At 38.6% G+C, this 20,702-nt stretch overlaps 3 protein-coding genes across 4 annotated transcripts in view; 2 read left to right on the top strand and 1 right to left on the bottom strand.

Annotated features, from left to right (window-relative positions):
* The window catches only part of LOC119553144 (tyrosine-protein kinase Src64B), a 35,328-nt gene extending 17,557 nt beyond the window's left edge, over nt 1-17,771 (bottom strand). Inside the window, exons 1-3 of one of the 2 annotated variants that reach the window (XM_037863355.1) lie at nt 17,606-17,771; nt 16,905-17,021; nt 3,629-3,659 (exon numbers count right to left, since the gene is read on the bottom strand). The gene's annotated coding sequence lies outside the window, so the exon portion shown is untranslated. The remainder of the gene's footprint in view (nt 1-3,628; nt 3,660-16,904; nt 17,022-17,605) is intronic. The other variant, XM_037863356.1, reaches the window with a different exon arrangement.
* On the top strand, nt 12,738-14,694 carry LOC119553143. The gene has a single exon (XM_037863353.1). It carries the CDS (start codon nt 12,800-12,802, stop codon nt 14,603-14,605), a length of 1,806 nt encoding a protein of 601 aa, XP_037719281.1. The 5' UTR covers nt 12,738-12,799; the 3' UTR covers nt 14,606-14,694.
* Nucleotides 17,772-18,466: 695 nt separating the features above from the next.
* On the top strand, nt 18,467-20,475 carry LOC119553156 (lipoyl synthase, mitochondrial). Its single transcript, XM_037863379.1, has 5 exons — nt 18,467-18,617; nt 18,677-19,009; nt 19,446-19,602; nt 19,664-19,721; nt 19,813-20,475. Exons 1-5 carry the CDS (start codon nt 18,567-18,569, stop codon nt 20,342-20,344), a joined length of 1,131 nt encoding a protein of 376 aa, XP_037719307.1. The 5' UTR covers nt 18,467-18,566; the 3' UTR covers nt 20,345-20,475.
* Nucleotides 20,476-20,702: the final 227 nt, after the last annotated feature.

Consider the following 20,702-nt stretch of genomic DNA (forward strand, 5'->3'; position numbering starts at 1 on the left):
CAACTTGCCACTCGGCCTGGTCATAAAGCAGGTCTCTGACTCTATATCTTCTACCAAAGTCAGGGGGAAAAATACATCAAAGATACGTCAAGCTATGCCAAACACTGAGAAAAATATTCGTATTGTAAAGATAAAATATTATAAAATTGTAATTGATTAAGTACACTAAAAGATGTAGGGTTTGTTATAATTTTTAACTCACAATCAAGATATCATATTTGAATTAATTCAGATTTAATTAATAAATATTTAAATATTTTTCCAAGTGAACCAATGATTGCTACTGTTTATTTTTTCACTTCTGCTCATGAGATGTATCTCTTGCGCTGCACTTGAACAAAATTAAACTCCTCATTTAAGTTGTGATTACCCGTTGCGCTGCCTCAAGTGGCCGGTGAGCAAAGTGTGCTTATCAACACCAGAAAATGCAGAAAATGTGGGTGTGTTGCTGGGCTGCGAGGGGATTGAGTGGATGTGGTGCAAGTTTAAACAAATATTTTATAGAGCACACACGATGGTTGGCACCCGGCAGCATCCGAGGCTTCCTCTTCAGGTGAAGCAGCAGCGGCAGCACCATCTGTGGGTTAATGCCGGCATTACGGCTGCCGTGCGATGGTTTGTGTATCTGGGAGGGCTTGACATAGTTTCAAGCGGGCGCTTAACGCTGAGTTATCTAAAATACAAACACACGCACCCGTAGCACAGGGAAAACAAACACTCGCGTTCACAGATGAAGTTGATTTATGCAACAGCTTGCAAAGGCAACTGATTTTGCACTGCAAGAAGCTATAACTTTTAGAGTAATGGAACAAACTACGAGTTAGACATAACCTTCGGTTAAACTTCAGTTTACCAATATGAACAGCTATGAACAGTATGTTTTGAATGAATCATATATGTATTCACATAGGGAAAATAAATATTAATCCGATTTCTCATGCTCCGATTTAAGTTCAAGTTTATTTTTAAAGTTGTAAAATAACATCCATCTGCCAAGGTTAATGACAAGACTACTTTAACCCTAATATTCAAGCACAATACGATGATTTACAATGCATTTATCAAAAGGTCTTTACAAAAATATACATTCTCGAGCCAATTGGCCATGCTCCGGTTAAAGTTGATGTCAAAATTCAACTCAAATACGCCAAAAATGGTCAAAAATTCTCTCAGTGCCTCGGACACATTTGCTGAGTATCATAATTTTATAAACTTAAGGCCTTTACACCTATTAAAATGAAACCGTGTTGGTGTGCAGCTGCTGCACATGTGTTCGTTTGTTTGTGCCACTCAAAAAACTGGCAGCGCAAAATTGCATTTCATCCCACAACTGGGCCAAAAGGGATGAGGATACCCCGCCGCTCCTTTGGTCCGTTGCAAATTCATGAAATTTTCATCATCATTTCATGCTGCAGTTGCAGCTTGCACTTATGTGCAGCTATTTTATGCATGAAACCAAATAACAAACCCCCCTTTTGCCCACCAGAATCGCCAGAGGTCCAGCTCCATTACTTCATTAATGGCCAAAAAAAAGCGAAAAGGCAACACTGAAATTGCCCTCACCCCCAGCGCAAAAGGTAAAAAAGACAATCGCAAGTAAAAACAGCAGAGAACAACAATATAATCCGCATAATTTTGCGAAGGGAATACGGAGGGCAGGCGCTTAACCTTCTCGCCTTACCCGCTGGCTCACGCGTTCCCGTATAATTAGTCATGAAATCGGAGACCCGAGACGTGCCGAGGGTTTGTCTAGGCGGCATTGAAGGGTTGCCCCAGACCCCTTGGCCCCCAGAAATCGTATACCCAACCGGCCGCCAGATGCGCTTGGCTACTTGTCGCGTGTGTCATTCAGCCATCTACCTTCGTACAGCAGTGGTCACAAAAATAGCATTGCAAATAACATAAATATCAGTTAATACTTAGATTTTAGAATTCCCTAGCCCTAACTGAAGGTTTAAGATCTTACTTTTAATGTAGATCATGGCTATTCATATTAGTATATAAGAGTTTCTCGTACCAAATATATTATATTTGTAGAGTTAATCTAACTCATAAAATACTATTTATTAGATTTAGGATTACCTCATCTAATTCTGCTATGGTATGGTTGCAACATCTATAAGATATATTACAAAAACCGCCTGGTTATTGATCTGTATTTACCATTTCTTTTAAACAGGCTTAAGAAAATACCAAATGATTTCACATAGTAATTTACTATAATATTGACTTGCACTGTTGATACCTTCTCCTACTTCGCCCAGCATGTGGCCCAGGTGATTCGAACACGTTTCCACATTATACAACAAAAGATCCAAGAAATGCATCGTTGGAAAACCAAAAGGGATTGTGTAGGGGGGTACGTTGGCGGTACTGGCAGCAATGCATCGATGACTTTCCCCTTTGCGGGGCTACATACATCACAAAAAGCTAAAGCCGGACCTGACAGCTGCATTGCGTGTGGCGCAGGCAACATGGTAATTCAATTTATCCACTGAAATCCGTCAGCGGGAATAGAAAACAGAGAAAATAAACACTTTGCAAGCCTTCTTGTGAAGATTGGAAACGATTAGAGGACAGACCAGATAGAAAACAGACCTCATATAAAACAGAAACTAAGAAGAAAGTTAACTTATCATAGAACATGTTATCGGAAAGCTATCTAGGGGTTACGAATTGGTTTTAAAAGTACCGTACTTAAATTTTGAACTTTTGATGAAGATTCCCAAACTAGCAAGTAATAGATAAAAATGTATGTTAAAGACCTTGAGGGATACTCCTACTTCGCTTTCAAAATCGATAACATTAAGTTGAACTTTAGTAAACTTCGTTTCCTGCTGTCCGAAATGTACATTTCTTAAGCTATAAACTTTCAAGATATAGCTTTAGTGATTTATTTTTACGATTCTCTTTAAGCCTCCAACGAAATCGTTACTTCAGAATGGTCAATTAGCTGTAGATGTGTGGATATGCATAGAAATTTATTACCAGTTAGGAACATGTCAAAGATATAATAACGGATTTTATGCGGTCATAAAGAATATACTTGCTGGAAAAACCTTGATACTAGGCCTATGGTCTTGTTTTCTGTATTTTATTTTTTGCTTAAACAACTATCAGAAAACCAGACCTAACTCAACTCAAATGATTAACGTATGTATGTATGTTCGGCGGGATTAGCGGTGGCAGGCGGTTGGGCAAGTGCCGAAAAACTAGTTTTGGACCCCACTTCAAGAACTGGAGCAAGCTGCTCGAGTATCCACTGTTATATTCCAGCATCTCTAGCTCCATCAGGTTTTTCTGTTCTTATTTCTCTTTTTTTGAATTGAGCACACAGCTGGCAAGCAAAAAAGGAAAACACTCTGGGCCAAAAAAAAGAACATTTCGCGTTATATCTGGGCGTTAGGGGCTAAATTGGAGAAGTTGGGCAAAAGAATAGCCCCGATAGACAGAGATGAATGCAAAGATAAAGCTGCCCCCACAAATTCCCGCTGCCAAAGTGGAACAAGTTCAAAATCGCCCGCGGCCATGTGACAAAAACTTGGCAGTCTCAAAAAGGAAAACCCACAAAAAAAGAAAATTCACAAAAAGGTAACACATTTCCATTAGTTTTTCATGTTCTGCTCACCTTTGATTCGGTCAAAGTTGGTTATCGCAACCTGAAACGAAAGAGAGACAGGAATTTCGTCAATTATCATGAAAAGTAGTCGCTGTTTAATATATTAAACATATTTGAACAAGTATCGGTGTATTAAAATGTACATATATGTGTGGAAACAAATAGATTTATTGCTAGGGGTCTTCCCGTGCACATTTTCACATCCGCATATCAGGCTTATCAGCTGCTGCTGTCTGACTCTGTTTTTTACGCTGACTGACTGCTTTCGGGGCAAACAGAAAAAACAAATAAAGGAGGTATAAATGTATTAATAAATCCGTTCAGAATAATATTAACTAAGAGATACCCAGTAAAACATAAAAACGAATTTTCAAAACGATATATTTTCCTTGGTAATCGAATATTACACGCCTAATGAAAACAAAAAATTGGTTTACAAAGAAATAGAAACTGATCCATACGTTATAAAATGCATTATTCCTTATACACCACTTCCTAAATCAATATGCTCTGAAAACAATAAAAACAAGGGGTATCATGGCGTTGATGACGACGACGCGGGGCAAATATTGATTTTCATGTTTGTATGTATAAGAGCGTTTTTCGTATTTATAACCCCGCAGAAACTTCATTTTTATATGCATCAGCCGAATATGCGTAAACACAAAAGACCCAAAGCAAAACAAAACAAAAGAGGGCCCAGACCCTGAGCTCTTTGGCTGGGCCGGGCTTAAAATATTTCAAACACGTTGAAACAATTGTTAAGAAAAGGCGCTAAAACAGAGCGCAAAAAAAAAGAGAATACAAAAAAATCTAGGAAATTTGTTCTGTGTTTTATGATATGAGAGAGGGAAGGCCAAAATGAGTAGGAGGTTTCCAGTTCTCTACGCCCCCTTTTCGGAGCAATCACATTTACAGGACGACCACCCCTACGAATTGCTAGGATTTCCCTTTGTCAGCTCCCCTCGTTCTTATCCTTTTCGTTGCTGAAATGCTCACGTGACCTGCTTGCCAAAGTCAACGCAAAAACGTCTCAGGATGTGTGGATTGGGCCCCGGGGCATTTGCTAAGGTTATTTCAAGAAAGAGGGGCGCCTGACCGACTCTATAAGGCAGCTCAGCTCAACTCGGGTCGTTGGAGAAGCAGATGTATCACTTTCGGTTTCCTTCAGTCAGCTGGGCTTCTCTCTTCAACTTGGACTGTACCAGCTGTCCCTCGTTTTCTCTATATCTTTTCCTCTGCCATATAGAGAGTGTACGCCCCAAATAAAAGCGTTGTAGCAGCGAGGGTCATGCACACTTTTCATGTTTATTTTAGATCGGGTACTTGAAGATAGCGTGGAACAAAATTTGAACAAACAGCAGGGAGTAAAAAAGAACAAATGATGAACACCAATTTTATTGGATTTTTTCTGGGCCAATGACTTTGAGCACAACTCGAAATATCAAAGAATACAAAGTACTCAAAAAGAAGCAATACTAAATATGGTCAGCATACTATGAAGTTCTAGAACTAATATGTAGTAAAAAGATACTTTATCTGCACAGTAAAAGAGTCAAGGAATAACCCTTCCATTAAGAAAATTACTATAGGACCGCCGAATGGTGGAAAGAAAATCATTACATTACATAATTACGCACTATAAGAAACAGAAAAACATAACGTTACATAATTACGCACTATAAAAACAAACGTTCATAAAAATACAGAAATCAAATATCTTCTGTTATCTGTGATAGAGCTGCACCAAAGAGATCTATCAGTTTCAAACCAAACATTTCAAAGCGAAACCGCAAATGAAATCAAAACAAAACTCAAGTGTTCACCAGATAAGAGAGTCTCAAGAGAGCTGTTATATGGCGGCAAAAAAAAGAAATGGTAAAACTAAAAGCGTAGTTTGTGCACTGCAAAAATAAAGCACCGCCTACAAATAGAACAAACAATTCGGAACTTCACTGTGTGCAATTTGATCAACCGGAAATCAAGAAAAATATTTTTGCAATGGTATCATTTCAAAGTATTATAAACAATATATACATTTTAAGGAATGATACACATTAAGGTAAATATTTAACAATGTGCTTTATCAAAAAAAAAAATATATCCGTGGCAGCTTGAGTGGATTCGTCATGGATATGTCTAATAAATAAATTGAAGTCAAATCAATAAGTCAAGTTTATTGATAAAGTAAATGCAATGTAATAAATAACTAATTTCGAAATACATTTTCTAATATAGGTTCCAAATTTTCAATTTTTTTAGCCATACCCAACCTACAAAAAAAGGCAAATCCAATCCCCATAAACAACGAATGCAACATGTTTTGGCCTGGCTAAAAATGCAATTTATGTGGCACGGTGGCAAAAAGCGGCAGGCAGCAGCTCTTGAACATGCAATATGGACATGTGAACAATTTTCCGGCAGCCCAGCTGCCTTGTACAATCGATGCAAATGTGGGAAAATATTTTCTGAAAGACCACACGAAAGAATTAGGTATTTGAAAATTATCCTAGCAGCGAAAATAAATTGCAATTTACGAAATACATTTGAAAAATGCCAGAAATGGTAATCCAAATTGAATATAAAACTTTGGGAAAAGAGAAAACGAACAATTTCAGATTGAAATGTTTGTTCGCTTGTTTGTTTGTTAGTTTGTTTGAATTGTTTGTTTGCTGTGCAAACAGAGTGAATATAAAGCAAATTTGAGCTTTTATTGCATTCCCCAGCGTGTTAATTGAGGGGGAAACTGAGTAGCCCTTGAGCCCTGGTCAAATCCCACTTCAGTCCCGGCTCGTGACAAACTCATATATTGATTTAAAAAAATCTATGTCAAATTGATTACAGCTGCGTCACGTAGCCCAGAAAAAAAACTGCAATAATAATCAGCAAAGTGCATTGCATTGAAGAACCGTTTGGGGAGCATTCTGGTCTTCCATTCATTTAATTCCAGTTCACTTGAGTTCAGTTTCAGTTTTGGCTTCGGCTTCTGCTGCTGCTGGTGATTTTTCTGCTTTTTTGCGACAAGTGCAGCCCACTCTAGACACAATTCCAACTGCAATGCACTTGAGACAAAAGCTCCGGCGCAATGCAGCAGGAAAATGGGGGAAAATCCACAGTCCACGACGAGAAGAGCATTGAAAACTCTACCCACCCAATTGAAAATGAGAACGAGATTTCGCTATCGGCACAATCGCAGCGTGACATTTTGTCAGTCGTTTGGACGGTCATTCAATTGAGGCAGTTGCAAAGAAAGAAGTGGAGACAAATTACTACTTCATCAGGGGAAGTACTGCACAAAAAAGTGTGTTCTAGATTCAAGTAGTTGTAATTGCAATAAAAAAATTTGTCTCGTGATTAAGTATCTCAGCATTGATCACTCTCTAGAGACAATTATAAAAAAGGCTTATTTTTTGCACCATTAAAGAATGGGATTAATGTCTATACTACACAAAAACATTATTTCTTTTAAAAGTTGAATGTAAAAAAAAACAGACAGAGAATGCTATGTATTTTTATAATGACTATAATACTCCCTGAACTGCACCAGATAGTTTCCTAGCATCAAACTCGATAACATAGTTTGGATCAGCTATTTTCTGCGAAAAGCTGACAGTTCCGTCAAAGTATTTTACTTTATCATAACTTTGCCATAGAAACTATCAAAGCATAACAAATCTGTTTCTATTGTTTGGCGTTTTCTGTTTTTTTTTCTATCACTGGCGTTTGTTTGGCAAGAGGGCGGCAAGTAAGCTCAGCATGAAATATGCTATGAAAATTTGTAGCTGTCTCGCAAAGGAACACTCACTCCTTCAGTATTTCCCTACCCAACCATCCCCTCCCACAAAGTGAATTTGTGTAGCTCAAAACCGTCGGGCTTAAACTACGTTCATGTCGCGCGTGTTTGCCTGATGAGGCTACAACGAATTTATCACGTATTTGTCACAAGGAATTCACGTGTTGGAACAAATAGTCGAGCAAATGGAAATAGTGCTCAAATAAGCGGAAAACTTTATGAATGGCTGAACAGAACTGAAGGTGCAATAATAAAATATATTCCAGAAAATGTGCAGGCAAAAGAAAACAGTTACTGGCAATGAACAACATTTTTATAACAATCAATGTTTTTAATAATCAAATGACTCACTTGTGAGATAAATGGCTCAAAATGTGTTAATCTAGGGGATTAAAATGTGTTAGTCTAGAGGATTATTTCTCTTAGCCCTCTAATCTTTCTATATAAGCGTATATTTACTTTGGTTATCTTTTTGATATCGTTCTGTAACGCTACTTTTATCACCCTGTTTTCCACAACTATCTCTCCAAAGATTCCTGGCAGTTGTGACTAATTGCAAACATTATTCCATCTCCAACTATTCCACATACACAACATTTCTAAACTCAAAAGAACTTCATGCCCTCGGAGTAACCGGCTAATGTCTTATAAGCACAGAAGGAAAAATATCTAGAACTTTATGAGGAAAATGAAGAGTTAGAAAGCACAGAAACTCCGATGTGAGTTAGGGGTTGGAAGTTTAACTTTTTAATTTCATTTGAGGATTTTTAGTGAGGAATCTCTGTGTGTGTAAGCGTGTGCGAGTTTGTCTAAGACCTCCCAGAAATGTGAAGTTGTCAAGTTTTCCGTGCGTTTGGGGAATTACCAGGGGGAGTGGGATGTATATGGGGTAGAATGAAGGGTTGCAAGCATCTCGAGCATTTGCTTTATTCGCTGTCATTCTGGAAATGCCTTTGCATCGAATTTACTCAGCTTCTACACGCTGCTCTTTGCGAAGTACACTTGGAGAAAATAAGATTTTTTAGATTTATGAAAATATATAAAAATCTAGAAAATCGAAATGTATTAATTATTCTTCTTCAATAAAATTTATAAAATTATTTGGTTTATTTGACTATGATTAACATCTTTAAGAAAAATAGCTACAATGTGGTTAGGCGTTAAATCCACCAAAACCTCTTAAACAAAAAATCTTTTTTCATAATATGTCAGCATATTTCTATAACTTCAATTTAGGTAATACATTGTTATCAGTGCAAATGGTGTGCTTCGGGGGATTTGTATCTCCCAAGACAGTTATTGCGGCTGCAGCTTTGCCTGTGCTCCAGTTTCGTGTTTATATTTATCTGGCTGGTGGCCCGAAGCTGCTTCCTGCCGCCGACCAATTCACATCCTGCCAGAAATGCTGCTCCTGCTCCTTGAATATGGCTGGCAAATTTACACCTTGTACTTGCTGATTCGGGTTCAATGCACCGAAATTTCATTTGAATATTAGCCCCGGCAGAGAGACAGAGATTGCCTTTGCCATCGAATCGATTTGCCATTTGGTTGGCCTGTCACAGGCAATAACCAAAGTTCCCAGGCCCTTTGGCTCGTCCGAGAAAATGTATTTACAAAACTTTGTGCCAAAAAATCCAATATAAGCGCAACAGTCTCATTTTTTCCCCCTATTTATTGACTATCTCTACTATTTCGCTTCTGAAGGGATTAGCCAAGTTTTTGCCGCACACATTAAGCGTTCAACTTTAGCTCGATTTTCTGGTTTCGTTTTTTTACGATGACGTTTGGAAGCCGAGAGTTGAGTTCAGTTTTATTAGTTTTTGCCACGCTTTTGGTATTTATTTGCCAGAAATTACAGAGTGGGGAAGGGAAGGGGGGAGGCAGAGCTTTTCGCCCCATAAACTTTTATTGTCCTGATCCTTGTAATTAAAAAGTTTTTACTAAGTCGCAAAGCAGAGCTCCTATTTTAGTGTCATCCTATAAGTTTGGATGAGTAACTTGAGCCTTTGAACTGGGTCGAGTTTGAGTTGCAGCTGCAGTTTCTTATACGTGAGTGGCACTCATTAAAAGTGCTCTACTGACCGAGTGGAATAATTGAGCCCTGGGGATTATATTGTAGAACTTTGACCCGCCCTCCAGGATTTATAGTTATAAAGGTATTTTAAATAATTCTCGCGTCCTTTACTTGAACCCCATTTACTGAAGTAATAATAAGGCAATAAATTCTTAGTTACCTAAATAGTTAATAAATTAGTCACGAACTACCAAAAACCAAGAAAAGATAATATAAGAAATTATTATTATTAAATTATATATAAAAACTCATTAAGTACATATCATAGTGTTTTTAATAGTAAAATATTAACTATTTTTATAACAATCTATTAGAATTTCTTAATTCAATATGTTTTTGTGATTATTTGTAATCCCCTAAAAAGGTTTCAAGGAAGAAGTATTTTTTTGTCAATGTATTGAACTTTTGACCTCGTACTGTGCCAGTTTAATAAAATAATCCGGTCAGTTCGAACCTAGAATCCCACAGAATTAGTTTGTTTATGACCTCAACCCACCATCATCATAAACGGAATAAATACATAGAGAAATTTATTTTTCGGTCGGATGCATCGACAAAGGAATATTCGGTCGGAGGAAAAAGTAAAAACTCAATTTATGAAGCGAATACCAAACAAATCTCCCCTTTAGCTGCCGCTGGAGCGAAGTCAATGAAAAATGCGATTGGAATGCCAGAAATGTTTGGCTTCACCTGGTCGGCAGCCAAATTGTTCATCTCCGTTTTTGCTGCATGGATGTGCTTTTGTGCTCTAATTGGAGTAACAGAGCCGCAAACTTTCTGCCACTGAATGTGCCGCCCATAAAAGCAGCTTTATGAAAATCGATAAAATCGAAAACTAGCCAACACAACAGGGCAACAGAAGCCGAAATAGGAAAAGCAACAACCACCGAAGCTCACACAATCGAACACACGAAAAAGAAGTAACGAATGGTTTTTATTTGAGGGCCGAAGTTCAAAATACCCTCATTACTATTAACTATCATAATCTGCATATCATACTAACATCTTACTATCTGTTCAAATCTTTGGTTTATGCTCATTCGGGTTAATAACATTTATGAAAAGATGTTTCTTACTATATTTTGACAGTCAAAAAAGTCGGTTTAGGCTAATTCGGGCTAACAACATTTCTGAAAAAATGTTCCTTACTATTTTTTGACAGTCAAAAAATTATAAAAGCGTTATTTTTTTGGTTTTGTAAGTTTTTTTTTATTTAAATACTAAGTTGAAACTATTAAAAGGGATATACCATTCTTGAAAACTGTCATATCTATAATATATTACTCGGGAAAACTGTATAATATATAGTTATATAAGATCATGATCATCATCACCATATACCCTCTGTAGAGGGTATAAAAAAAGTTCTGTTGAGTCCGGAAATGTGTGCGGCGGTACGTGGTTTTGGGAATGGGAATGGGCCAGGAGCACGCGTCATCGTCGCGGCCTCTCAATGGCATGGCAAACAGGACGTGGGGTTGGGTTTTAGATGGAGTCGCGGGGCGGGACGAGGGGCGGAAGGTGGGTGGGGGGCACCAGGAAGAGCCAGGGAAAAGCCGGAACAAAGCTAGCCGAGTGCGAGAGCGAAACAACCACCGAGCGACGCCGAACGATGCAAAAGTTGGCGGCGGTTTATGGAATGAAACAATGTTTTGTTGCCCACCGGATGTGCACACTGAAGGTAAGCGGTGAAGTAGGGTGTGGTAAGTGGGCAGGCGTGCAGAGAGATAGGGAGAGATATATGGGCAGAGGGAGATAGAGGAGCTCAACAGGACAAACAATGCAAAATGTTTGCCGTCTCTGCACAGGGAAAATATTACACAAAACTCTGTTTGATTTGTGCTAATTAAATTCGGATTGCTTTTAGATCTATTTAATGTATCACTTAAAGAAATATTTTATTTTTTACTATTTGAAAATGAATTCTATATTTCAACAAGGATTTCAGAAAGAGGTATTTCATTATTGGTCTTCTCTAGTAGAAATATCTTTATTATAAAATGGTTATTACACAATGGTTCTTCCAAGCATTAGAACATAGTTAGTTTCCATAAAATCCTAGCATGTATCAGGATTATTTTTAAAGATATATATTTAAGTATTTCCTAAAAAACTATCAACAAATTTTCTTCAGTGTTCACAGTTTCAGGTTCCATTTGCGAATGGGTATGTGTTTCCTACGGGATCCTCATCCTCATCCACACGGTCTCGATTTTCACGTTGATTTTGCCCCCTGCAAGCATGCGAGTGTTTTATAGCCAACGACCTGTGCTAATCCCATAAATCTAATTGGCCCCGGGCCTCGCTCCACTCCCGGCCAGGTTTTGGGTTAGGCGGTCATACACAAAGAGCTACAAAAAAATTGGATGGGGGGAACAGAGCAACATCCTCTACCATGTCCAGTCCATTTCCATGTCCATGTCCAGTTCCCGTTCGAAACACGCTCTTTTCCCCCGGTGGAAATTGCGCCTGCAGGTTGACCATTAAATGTGACTGCAAACTTTTCTTTCGCAGGCAAAAACTTAACGACATAAATTAGAACTTTAGCTGGGAGCAGCTTCTCTACGAGCTCCACCTCCATTTATCCCCCCTTCAGGTGACTATAGCTCCAATAAAGTGTCGCCCGCCGAATAAAAACAATTGCGAAATGCAATGTTGTGCCTGCAGCGGCAACAACTTTATTTTTAGCTGCACTTAGTCCTGGCTGACTTGTCACTTGCATGACAAAAAAAAAGAGAAAACAGCGACGTTGAAAAATATTCCTCGAGGGAATTAAGGCTTGATATACTCTAATGTGTATTAAATTGGATATTTCATCTGTATAAAAAATGCAATATCTACTTGAATTTTACCAAAATTTATAATGTCACGAATTCTTCAAGTTTTATTAGATTTTCTTTCTATGGACATTTTAAGCACCCCCATAAGAAGTATAAAAAACTAATTTTAAATGTTAAAAAAAGTCTTAATTTAGATTGAAATCTAAAAGCTCTATTCTCTATAATCCATTTTCAGAACAATTCTGTTTTTTCCAATTTTAAATCCCTGATAAATGTTTACAACCCCATGTAAGGGTAGACCAAAGAAAAACTTTAAATTGGCATAAAAACTTTTCAACTTTTGCGAAAAGTGGTGAGGGGTTCGGCTTCCTCGTAAGTTGGGTCAACGGCTGCCCATTAAATAGATTGATGACCAGGCCAACTGACTTGGGAACTATGTCAATTGAGACAGTAAACTGACAGAAAGAAGGTTACAAGTTGCACCCAAGCAGGCGTAGTACATAAAATCAACTTGTTACCAAATCCGTACAAAAATGTTGCAGGAGAAGGTCGAGACCACTGGCTATGTGCCCCAATATTTCCTGTCGCTGCCGCGTAAGATCAAAAAACTATTACTATATCGCTTTCTATTTGCCACATTACTGTGCTCATGGTTGGATTATCAGATGCTTGCGATTTTCTTGTGCATCAATTTATTTGAGGTGGGAAGGCCCCTGGTTTCCCTTAATGAAATCATGGGATGGACTCTCTTTTCAGTATATACCTCCATTTTAATGTTGTTTATACGATTGAGTATGGTGGGTTATGGTTTGATGTTATGCCACGTACATTATGCAAGTCCTCGGTGGTACAAATACAAACTGTTGAAGATTGTCAACGAGTTTCCCATACGTATTTGCCTATTTTCATGGATACTCTCAACAACTGTCGTAAGCAGCTTGTTATATGCATCCTTCGTGGAATTAGTAGATGAAAATGACTCGTTGGGAGGATCCTGGTATTACCTCATGACATTTGGTTGCTTTTGTGGGATTTCCTATTTCCACAAGCATCATGGAAGATGTCTAAGAAGATTCCCACTGCCCATAGTGCATCTTGATATGAAGGAACGCCTCCTCCAAATCTGGTGTAGCCAATTAAAATGTTCTGGGAAAGAAGCCTTCGTTCCAACTTTATTATATGCACTAATATACTGGCCGTATATAGGTTACTTGGAAGCAACTGAATTTGGTGGAGTCATCACGGGATTTACTGTGATTTTAAAGCAACCTACACGACTTTTTCAAGGTTGGTTGCTATCCACCTTTATCCTGGCCAAGCTAAGCATAGTTCGAGAGGTTTTTGGCCTGATTATGCAGCGTCAACTATCTTTAATCAATGATTCGAGGCGCCTGCACGAGTATCTAGATATCAATCTATTTAACATGATAGTAGAGCGCTTCCAGTATTTTTTCTGCATGATGCAAATGAAACCTATGCCATTGGATGTGCAACGTTATAACCTTTCTTTACCAATTGCCATGGCTTTGGATTCGGCGGATATATATGGCTTTCAATTACTGGCATCCCGTGATTTTTATGCCGCCATGTCGGGCAATTTATGCAGTGAATTATTTAAGCAGCAATGTTCCAAGAGAAATCAGAAATGGAATGAATTATGCGACGTTATACTGGAAATGGCAGATGATTTTATTGCCAGGATGGAATCCTGTTTGGAGACTGCACCTCGCATAAAGGTCTGCAATTTGCTGAGGAAGCAAGTCCCCAAGAAGTCGCAACTTAGATCTTTGGTAAAACCAACTCCAGCCCCACAACGAGTTAGCTCTATATGCCGAGGACCTCCACAATGTCGAATGCCCGAGCAAATTTGGTGTGCCTGTAATCTGGGAAAATATCTTCACGATAGGATACTTGATCACTGGAATTGTTTATGGCCAAGATTGCCAGCAATTCCGCGATACTATAACTTTTTCTACGACATAGATCGTCTGGCTCAGCTCAACCATCAGTTGCGATGTGGAGAGCCTCTGGTTTGGGCCCTTCAAGGACTCGTTTGCATTTGCATGAGATCCCTAAAGGAAGATATCTTTGGCTATATCCAAAGCGATCTGTGTCGAATTCTCGCATGTCTTTTGAAGGTGGAGGAAAAGTTGATCACCGCAGAGGAAATGCAGGTGAGAGAGCGTGGAAAACTATGCTCCAGCCATGATCTTTTAATGTTGGCCATAAACCGCTGTTTATACAAAATGTTGTTTACCTTCGGTCCCCATTTGGACTACATAGTGGATAATATGCAGTTGGTGGAGAAATGCAAACGTAGGATGGAGTTGATACCCTAAGATTGTATATATTCTAGTTATCTAAAATTGATTTTTGTTGTTTTGCGTATTTAAAAAAAATTTATAGAAATATAAAAGATAGTATAAAAGGATGGGGTGAAACTGATCACAAAAATATTTTATGTTTATTCCTACCTTTTGAGGTATGTATATATTGAATTTGAGGTCTGTTTTTTGAAAGATCCAAAACTTCTCAATAAATTGGAAAAATTCAAAAAATCGTATATGAATGTACGTATGTATTTTATTTGGATATCACTGTTTCTAAAGGAAAAATCCACTTTAAATTCTCTCCACTCAAGCAATCATCTCTACAATAATTCTTTTTTGTCGCACTTGCCACGCACTTTTCACTCCTCCTCGCCCTTTCTCCTCTTCTCCCTTTTACTTCTTATCAATAAAACGCTGCTGCATTGTTTGCTGGCTAAGTGGACAAACACCCACACACACGCACAGCTGGCTGGGAAAAGGAACAAAGGAAGAGCCCAAAGAGAACGAACAATTGAGTTTTCTACTTGTTCTGCTTCATACTCCTCCTCCTCCACTTCTTTGACTACTCTTTTTATTCGTTTGGACTTTCCTTATGGCACCTCCCACGCTGTGTTATCTCCCCCTCCTCTCCTCCTCTTTTTGATTGCCTTTCGCCTTTGTGGTCGTTCGTATCATGTAAAACGCTTTGTGTGCAAAATAGAAAATGCGAAAAACAACAACAACAACAAACTAACTGCGAGCAAAATAGAGAAATGAAAAGATCTCAACAAGTTTGCCGTTAGTCGAGCTAAGCTGATTTACTTGTTTGAGAGCATTTTGTGATTGCCATTTTGCAATGATTTAAGAGGGGGTCAAAAAAGAGGGGGCTGGGGGCTGAAACGGTGGGGAAAAGGGGGTCAGAGGCCAAAAAGCATAATTGCCCAGTTGCACTCAAATGAATCGCCATTGGAAACCCCCCACTCACCAATCAAGGGTTAAAGAGTAAGAGACTGAAGAAGAAACCGCAGTAAATCTGTACAGTGCATAACGGTTATAGTATAAATGTAACATTGAACATAAATTAAGAACCAGATTGCATTTATAGTTTGTATAAAACCAGTTTTTTCGACTTTTAAATTTATCAAAGTAATAACCTTTAAACCCATTTAATCGACCCTTTTAAATTTCCCAAAACTACAAATGAGTTTTCTCTCATACAAGAAAATCAAATTTCCTGTTTTTAAGTTACTTTTAGCCGATAGCCACTGTAAATAAAAAATGTGAGGCAAAGACAAACTATTTGTGGTCTTTATCAGCGGCTGCCCACAAAAGTAAAAGGAGAAAAAAAGGAGAGAAAATGTGGAGAAAGGGAAAGAAGTAGCAGAGGCGGAAAACAGACGGCAGCAATGTTAATTGAAGGGTTTTTTATTTTTGGGGTGAGAGGAAAACTTTACTGCAACAGATAAGCTACAAAAATACCAAAAATAAAACAACAAATAAAAAAGTAAAAACAAATTTTGTGGCTTGAACTTCAAAGCACATGGAGCGATTTAGAGTGGGAGGAGGTGGAAAGGGGGGGGGTTAATAAACAAGCCACCGAAAGGTAAATAAATAAGCACAAAATGCCGAAAATAGCGCACAGGGATAAACCAGAAAGAGAGAGCGAGACGGGGCTAGGCGGAGCAGCTGCTGCGCCGACGCCTGCTGCTCTTTAGCTTCTTCTTTGCTACTCCCCTTCGTCCATTCGCTCCTCCTCCCCTCATTCTCCACAAATTAAAGGCAATTACAATAGCAACAACAACAACCAGAACTGCTCTTTGACTTTTTACAGCAGCCGGAGCAATGAATAAATAAATACAGTGCGCACTCGATTTAGTGAACCAAAATAAATAGATTATTTCTACAAGGTTATAGTGGGAATTCCTTTTAAAGAACTTTTATATTCTAACAACCTTCGAAATAATAAAGGATACCTGTGAGTTTTTTATATCTATTTTTTTTAAGTAAGCAATTACTAATTATTCTGTACTTATTAAACTGTATTGCATTGTAAAAAAGGGGGCATTACTTAAAATCAGAAAAAAAAACCATAAGTTTTTAAATTTTTATATTCCCAAACTTTTTAAAAGTTTTACCTTATTGAGCACCCACTGTACATTTTATCAGCAGCAAAAGCATAAATAGAAGTGCAGCGGGAGAGCAAATCTCTCATTTTTTAGTTTTCGTGTTTACTTATTTGCGTTCATTGGCTTCTCTTCTTAACGGCACTTCGGGCCAAGGAGGTGCGAATGAAAAGGAGCTATAATCCGGTTTTTTTTATCGCACTTACCTTTTTTAATTAGAATAAATCAAAACTTTTGCTGCGGATTTTTTATTTGCTATCATAAGCAATGTGGATTTACAGTTACGCCTGCCACTGTAGTTGATGTTGTTTTCAATTCACGGTCTGCGGGCCAAATAAAAACAACAAATATAAGATTTTTTTGGATTTTTGCTTTTTACTTTGCGCTGAAGTTCGGCGCTAATTGGAAAAAGAGTTGCGAGACAGAGAGAGGGATAAAAACTATAATTAAACGCCAGCAAAAAAAAGTCTTGAATGTCCTGCGGGCGCAAGAACGACAACAAAAAGGAGGAAAAATGGGGAGGGGAGAAGTTAACAAAAAGTAACAGAAAGTTGCAGAGGGAAAGAGACGGAAAAGGCTGTTCCGGGAAAAAGAGAAAAATCCGTAGGAAGTCACAAGGAGAGGAGCTGCGCAGGATATTTCGGCCGTCTATGAAACACTATTTATTTAATATTTAAATGTCCACTGCTGGTTCATTATGTTTTTTTCTCGTTTCTCCTCGGCACTCCGCTTTGTCACTTCAATTCGGTTTTAATTTTTCCACTTCTCCGTTCGCCCCGTGAGTGTGTGTGTGCGAGGGAGACGCAGCGAGAGCGTGTTTGTGTTTCACTGCAACTCCATTCTTCTTTCTCTTTTTCTACACACATAAAAACACACGCACACCCGGACAGTGGGAGTTGGAACTTACTCGTCGCCGTTTTCATTTAATGTTCTCGACTTAATTCATTTAATTTAACTCGATTCACAGATGCACTATTGTTTCTCGATAGGAAGCCGCCGAAACGCCGACGGAGGAAATCACCCACGCTGCAAAAACGCGTCCGAGTCGTTCGAATTTTGGGGCGATTTTGAATAGACTCTCGCGTATTTTAACACAAAAACGTAAGAAAACGTAAGTGTTTACGTGTTTACATTCAAAAATATCGATATATCGAACAGAGATAGGGGTATTGTGTATTGCTATTTACCGACTACAGATATCGCTATCGATGACAGCTCGTACTCGAAATCGTAGAGAGTGTATTTAATTAGTCGAATGTATAAACAATTTTTGCCACAAAATTTGGAGGTGCAATCGTCACGACCCCTTACCTCGATAAGAGGTGTTTTTATTTGAACCATTTTATTTATTTATTTTAATATTTATTTTTAAATTTACAGGGCCTTTTATAAGCGGTTTGAGTCCTCGCTAACTATCGATAAGAAGGTTTGAGTCCCAGATCCAAAATGTTGGTGTCCCGGGTATTTTTAAAAATATTTGTAAAAAAAATGGTATAAGGTACTCCGTTAAATTATTGAAATGAAATAATAAAAAAGAAATACCGAAATTGTCTGTTGACCTTTCAACAATTCAGCACTTTAGGGAATACCTGCTTTTTTTCGTCAATTTATAGGGTCTTTTAAGCCATTACAGCTCTGATATTAGCATCTTACCATCTCATACACTGTTCACACCGCCCATCCTAACAGGAATTGAGACTATCGATATATTTCTAAAAGAATAAATACTAAAACAGATGTTTTGGGTTTAAAATACTAGTAAATTCAGCAAGGTGGAACACGGTCGCACTTATTATTTCATAAGAATTCGACCAACAAAATAAACTGTTTATAAATAATTGATTTTGTACATTAAATTATACTTAGCCATGTTGCGAGCTTTAAAATCACACGTGGAGGCCCCCATAGTGGTTGTCACCGTAAGTAGAAGCTCACAAAATAAAATACAAAATGAACTTATTTTGATTGAATAATGCAGCGTGCGGCATCAACAAATGCGGAAAAGCTCGAGGAGATTAGGGAGCGTCTGGCCAAGGGACCCAATTTCCAGGACTTTGTCCAGAATCCGGAGAACTCGAAACTCGAATGGGAGAACTACGAGGGAAAGCTGCGTCGCGAAAAGGGCGAGGAGCAGCGCCTGCGACTGCCGCCCTGGCTGAAAACCACGATTCCCGTGGGCAAGAACTACGCCAAGATCAAGGCCCAAATGAGGGAGCTCAAGCTCTCCACTGTCTGCGAGGAAGCCCGCTGTCCCAACATCGGCGAGTGCTGGGGGGGTGGCGAGCACGGCACCCAGACAGCCACGATTATGGTGAGGGAACAGACCGCCCGGTGACCCCTGCTGATAACCGAACATGCTCTGCTTATCTAAGCAGAATTTTCCACACCAGTTTCGGAGCTTAGAAATTCGTCCATTTACAACATCTATACATTATATGTATATTCCCTTTAAAATATCAGAATTTTTAATGTGTTAAAACTATGGATATCTATAGTTAGACCTTTATTAACCCATGAGTTAAGAATGCAATTATTTTATAATTTTAAATAATTCTTTCGTAGCCCATTTTAGGGTTTTAAAATGTCCTATCAAAACAAAGATCATATACAAGAATTATCTTCGACGTCTTTGTTTAGTTTTGTGCTAATAACAAAGCCCCTTTCTTTAATAAGTCCGTTTTTATAAAATGTTCAACATTTTATTAACAATTACAATATTTATTGATGCCTATCTATTTATTTTCCAGCTCATGGGCGACACTTGCACTCGAGGCTGTCGATTCTGTTCAGTTAAGACGGCACGAAAGCCACCACCGCTGGACGTAAATGAGCCTGTGAACACCGCCACGGCCATAGCCTCGTGGGGATTGGATTACATTGTCTTGACCTCAGTAGATCGGGATGGTAATTATTTTATACGGTTCCTAAGTATTCCATTTTTAAATCAATTTTAATTTCACCCTAGACTTGCCAGACGGCGGCTCGAAGCACATAGCTGAAACTGTTCGGGAAATTAAAGCGCGGTAAGATCAGTATTACAGACCAGTATAACTTCTTACCTTATCTTTAATATGTATCTTAAACAAATCCTTACTTACACTTCCATACTTTTAGTAATTCGAACATCTTTGTGGAGTGCCTGGTGCCAGATTTTCGTGGCAATTTGGAGTGTGTGGAGACGATTGCCAACTGCGGCCTGGATGTTTATGCGCACAACATTGAGACGGTGGAGAAGCTCACACCCTATGTGCGAGATAGACGTGCCCACTACCGCCAAACCCTGCAGGTGCTAACTGAAGCGAAGAAATTTAATCCCAATCTCATCACAAAGAGTTCCATTATGCTGGGTCTCGGAGAGACCGACGAGGAGATCGAAAATACCCTGAAGGATCTCCGGGAGGCCGGAGTCGATTGTTTGACTTTGGGCCAGTACATGCAGCCCACGAACAAGCACCTCAAGGTCATCGAATACGTTACGCCAGAGAAGTTCAAGCACTGGGAGGTGCGAGGAAACGAACTGGGATTCCTGTACACGGCCAGTGGTCCTCTGGTTCGAAGCTCTTACAAAGCCGGCGAGTTCTTTATCACGAGCATTTTGGAGAACCGCAAAAAGAGGCAAAACGCCAATGCAGTTCCCGAGCAGTAGGAAAATATCGTGGCCTTAAAAAACATGCTTACCTTTAGAACAGCTTTTAACACCCAAAACTTTCGCTTGTTGTGCAATGTATATATTAGAGGACAAATTTATTATATTGAAATAAATTCGAATTGTTAATAGCTTTTAAGAAATTCATTTATTTTATTAATTTTGTGCCTTTCTTTTTAAGCGAACTTTTAAGGAGAGCAATACAGTACAAAAAATTTAATAATTATTCTTTGTTACGTTAAAGTTGGTTTGTTATTTAATAATAAAAAGAATACACAAAATATTTTTAGATTTCGCGGTCTTTCTGTACCAAATTATTCTTTCTAGCGTTAGTCCCTTTTTCCCGAAATGGTGTCTT

The sequence above is a fragment of the Drosophila subpulchrella genome, chromosome 3L (genome assembly GCF_014743375.2).
Source record: "Drosophila subpulchrella strain 33 F10 #4 breed RU33 chromosome 3L, RU_Dsub_v1.1 Primary Assembly, whole genome shotgun sequence".
Lineage (NCBI taxonomy): Eukaryota > Metazoa > Arthropoda > Insecta > Diptera > Drosophilidae > Drosophila > Drosophila subpulchrella.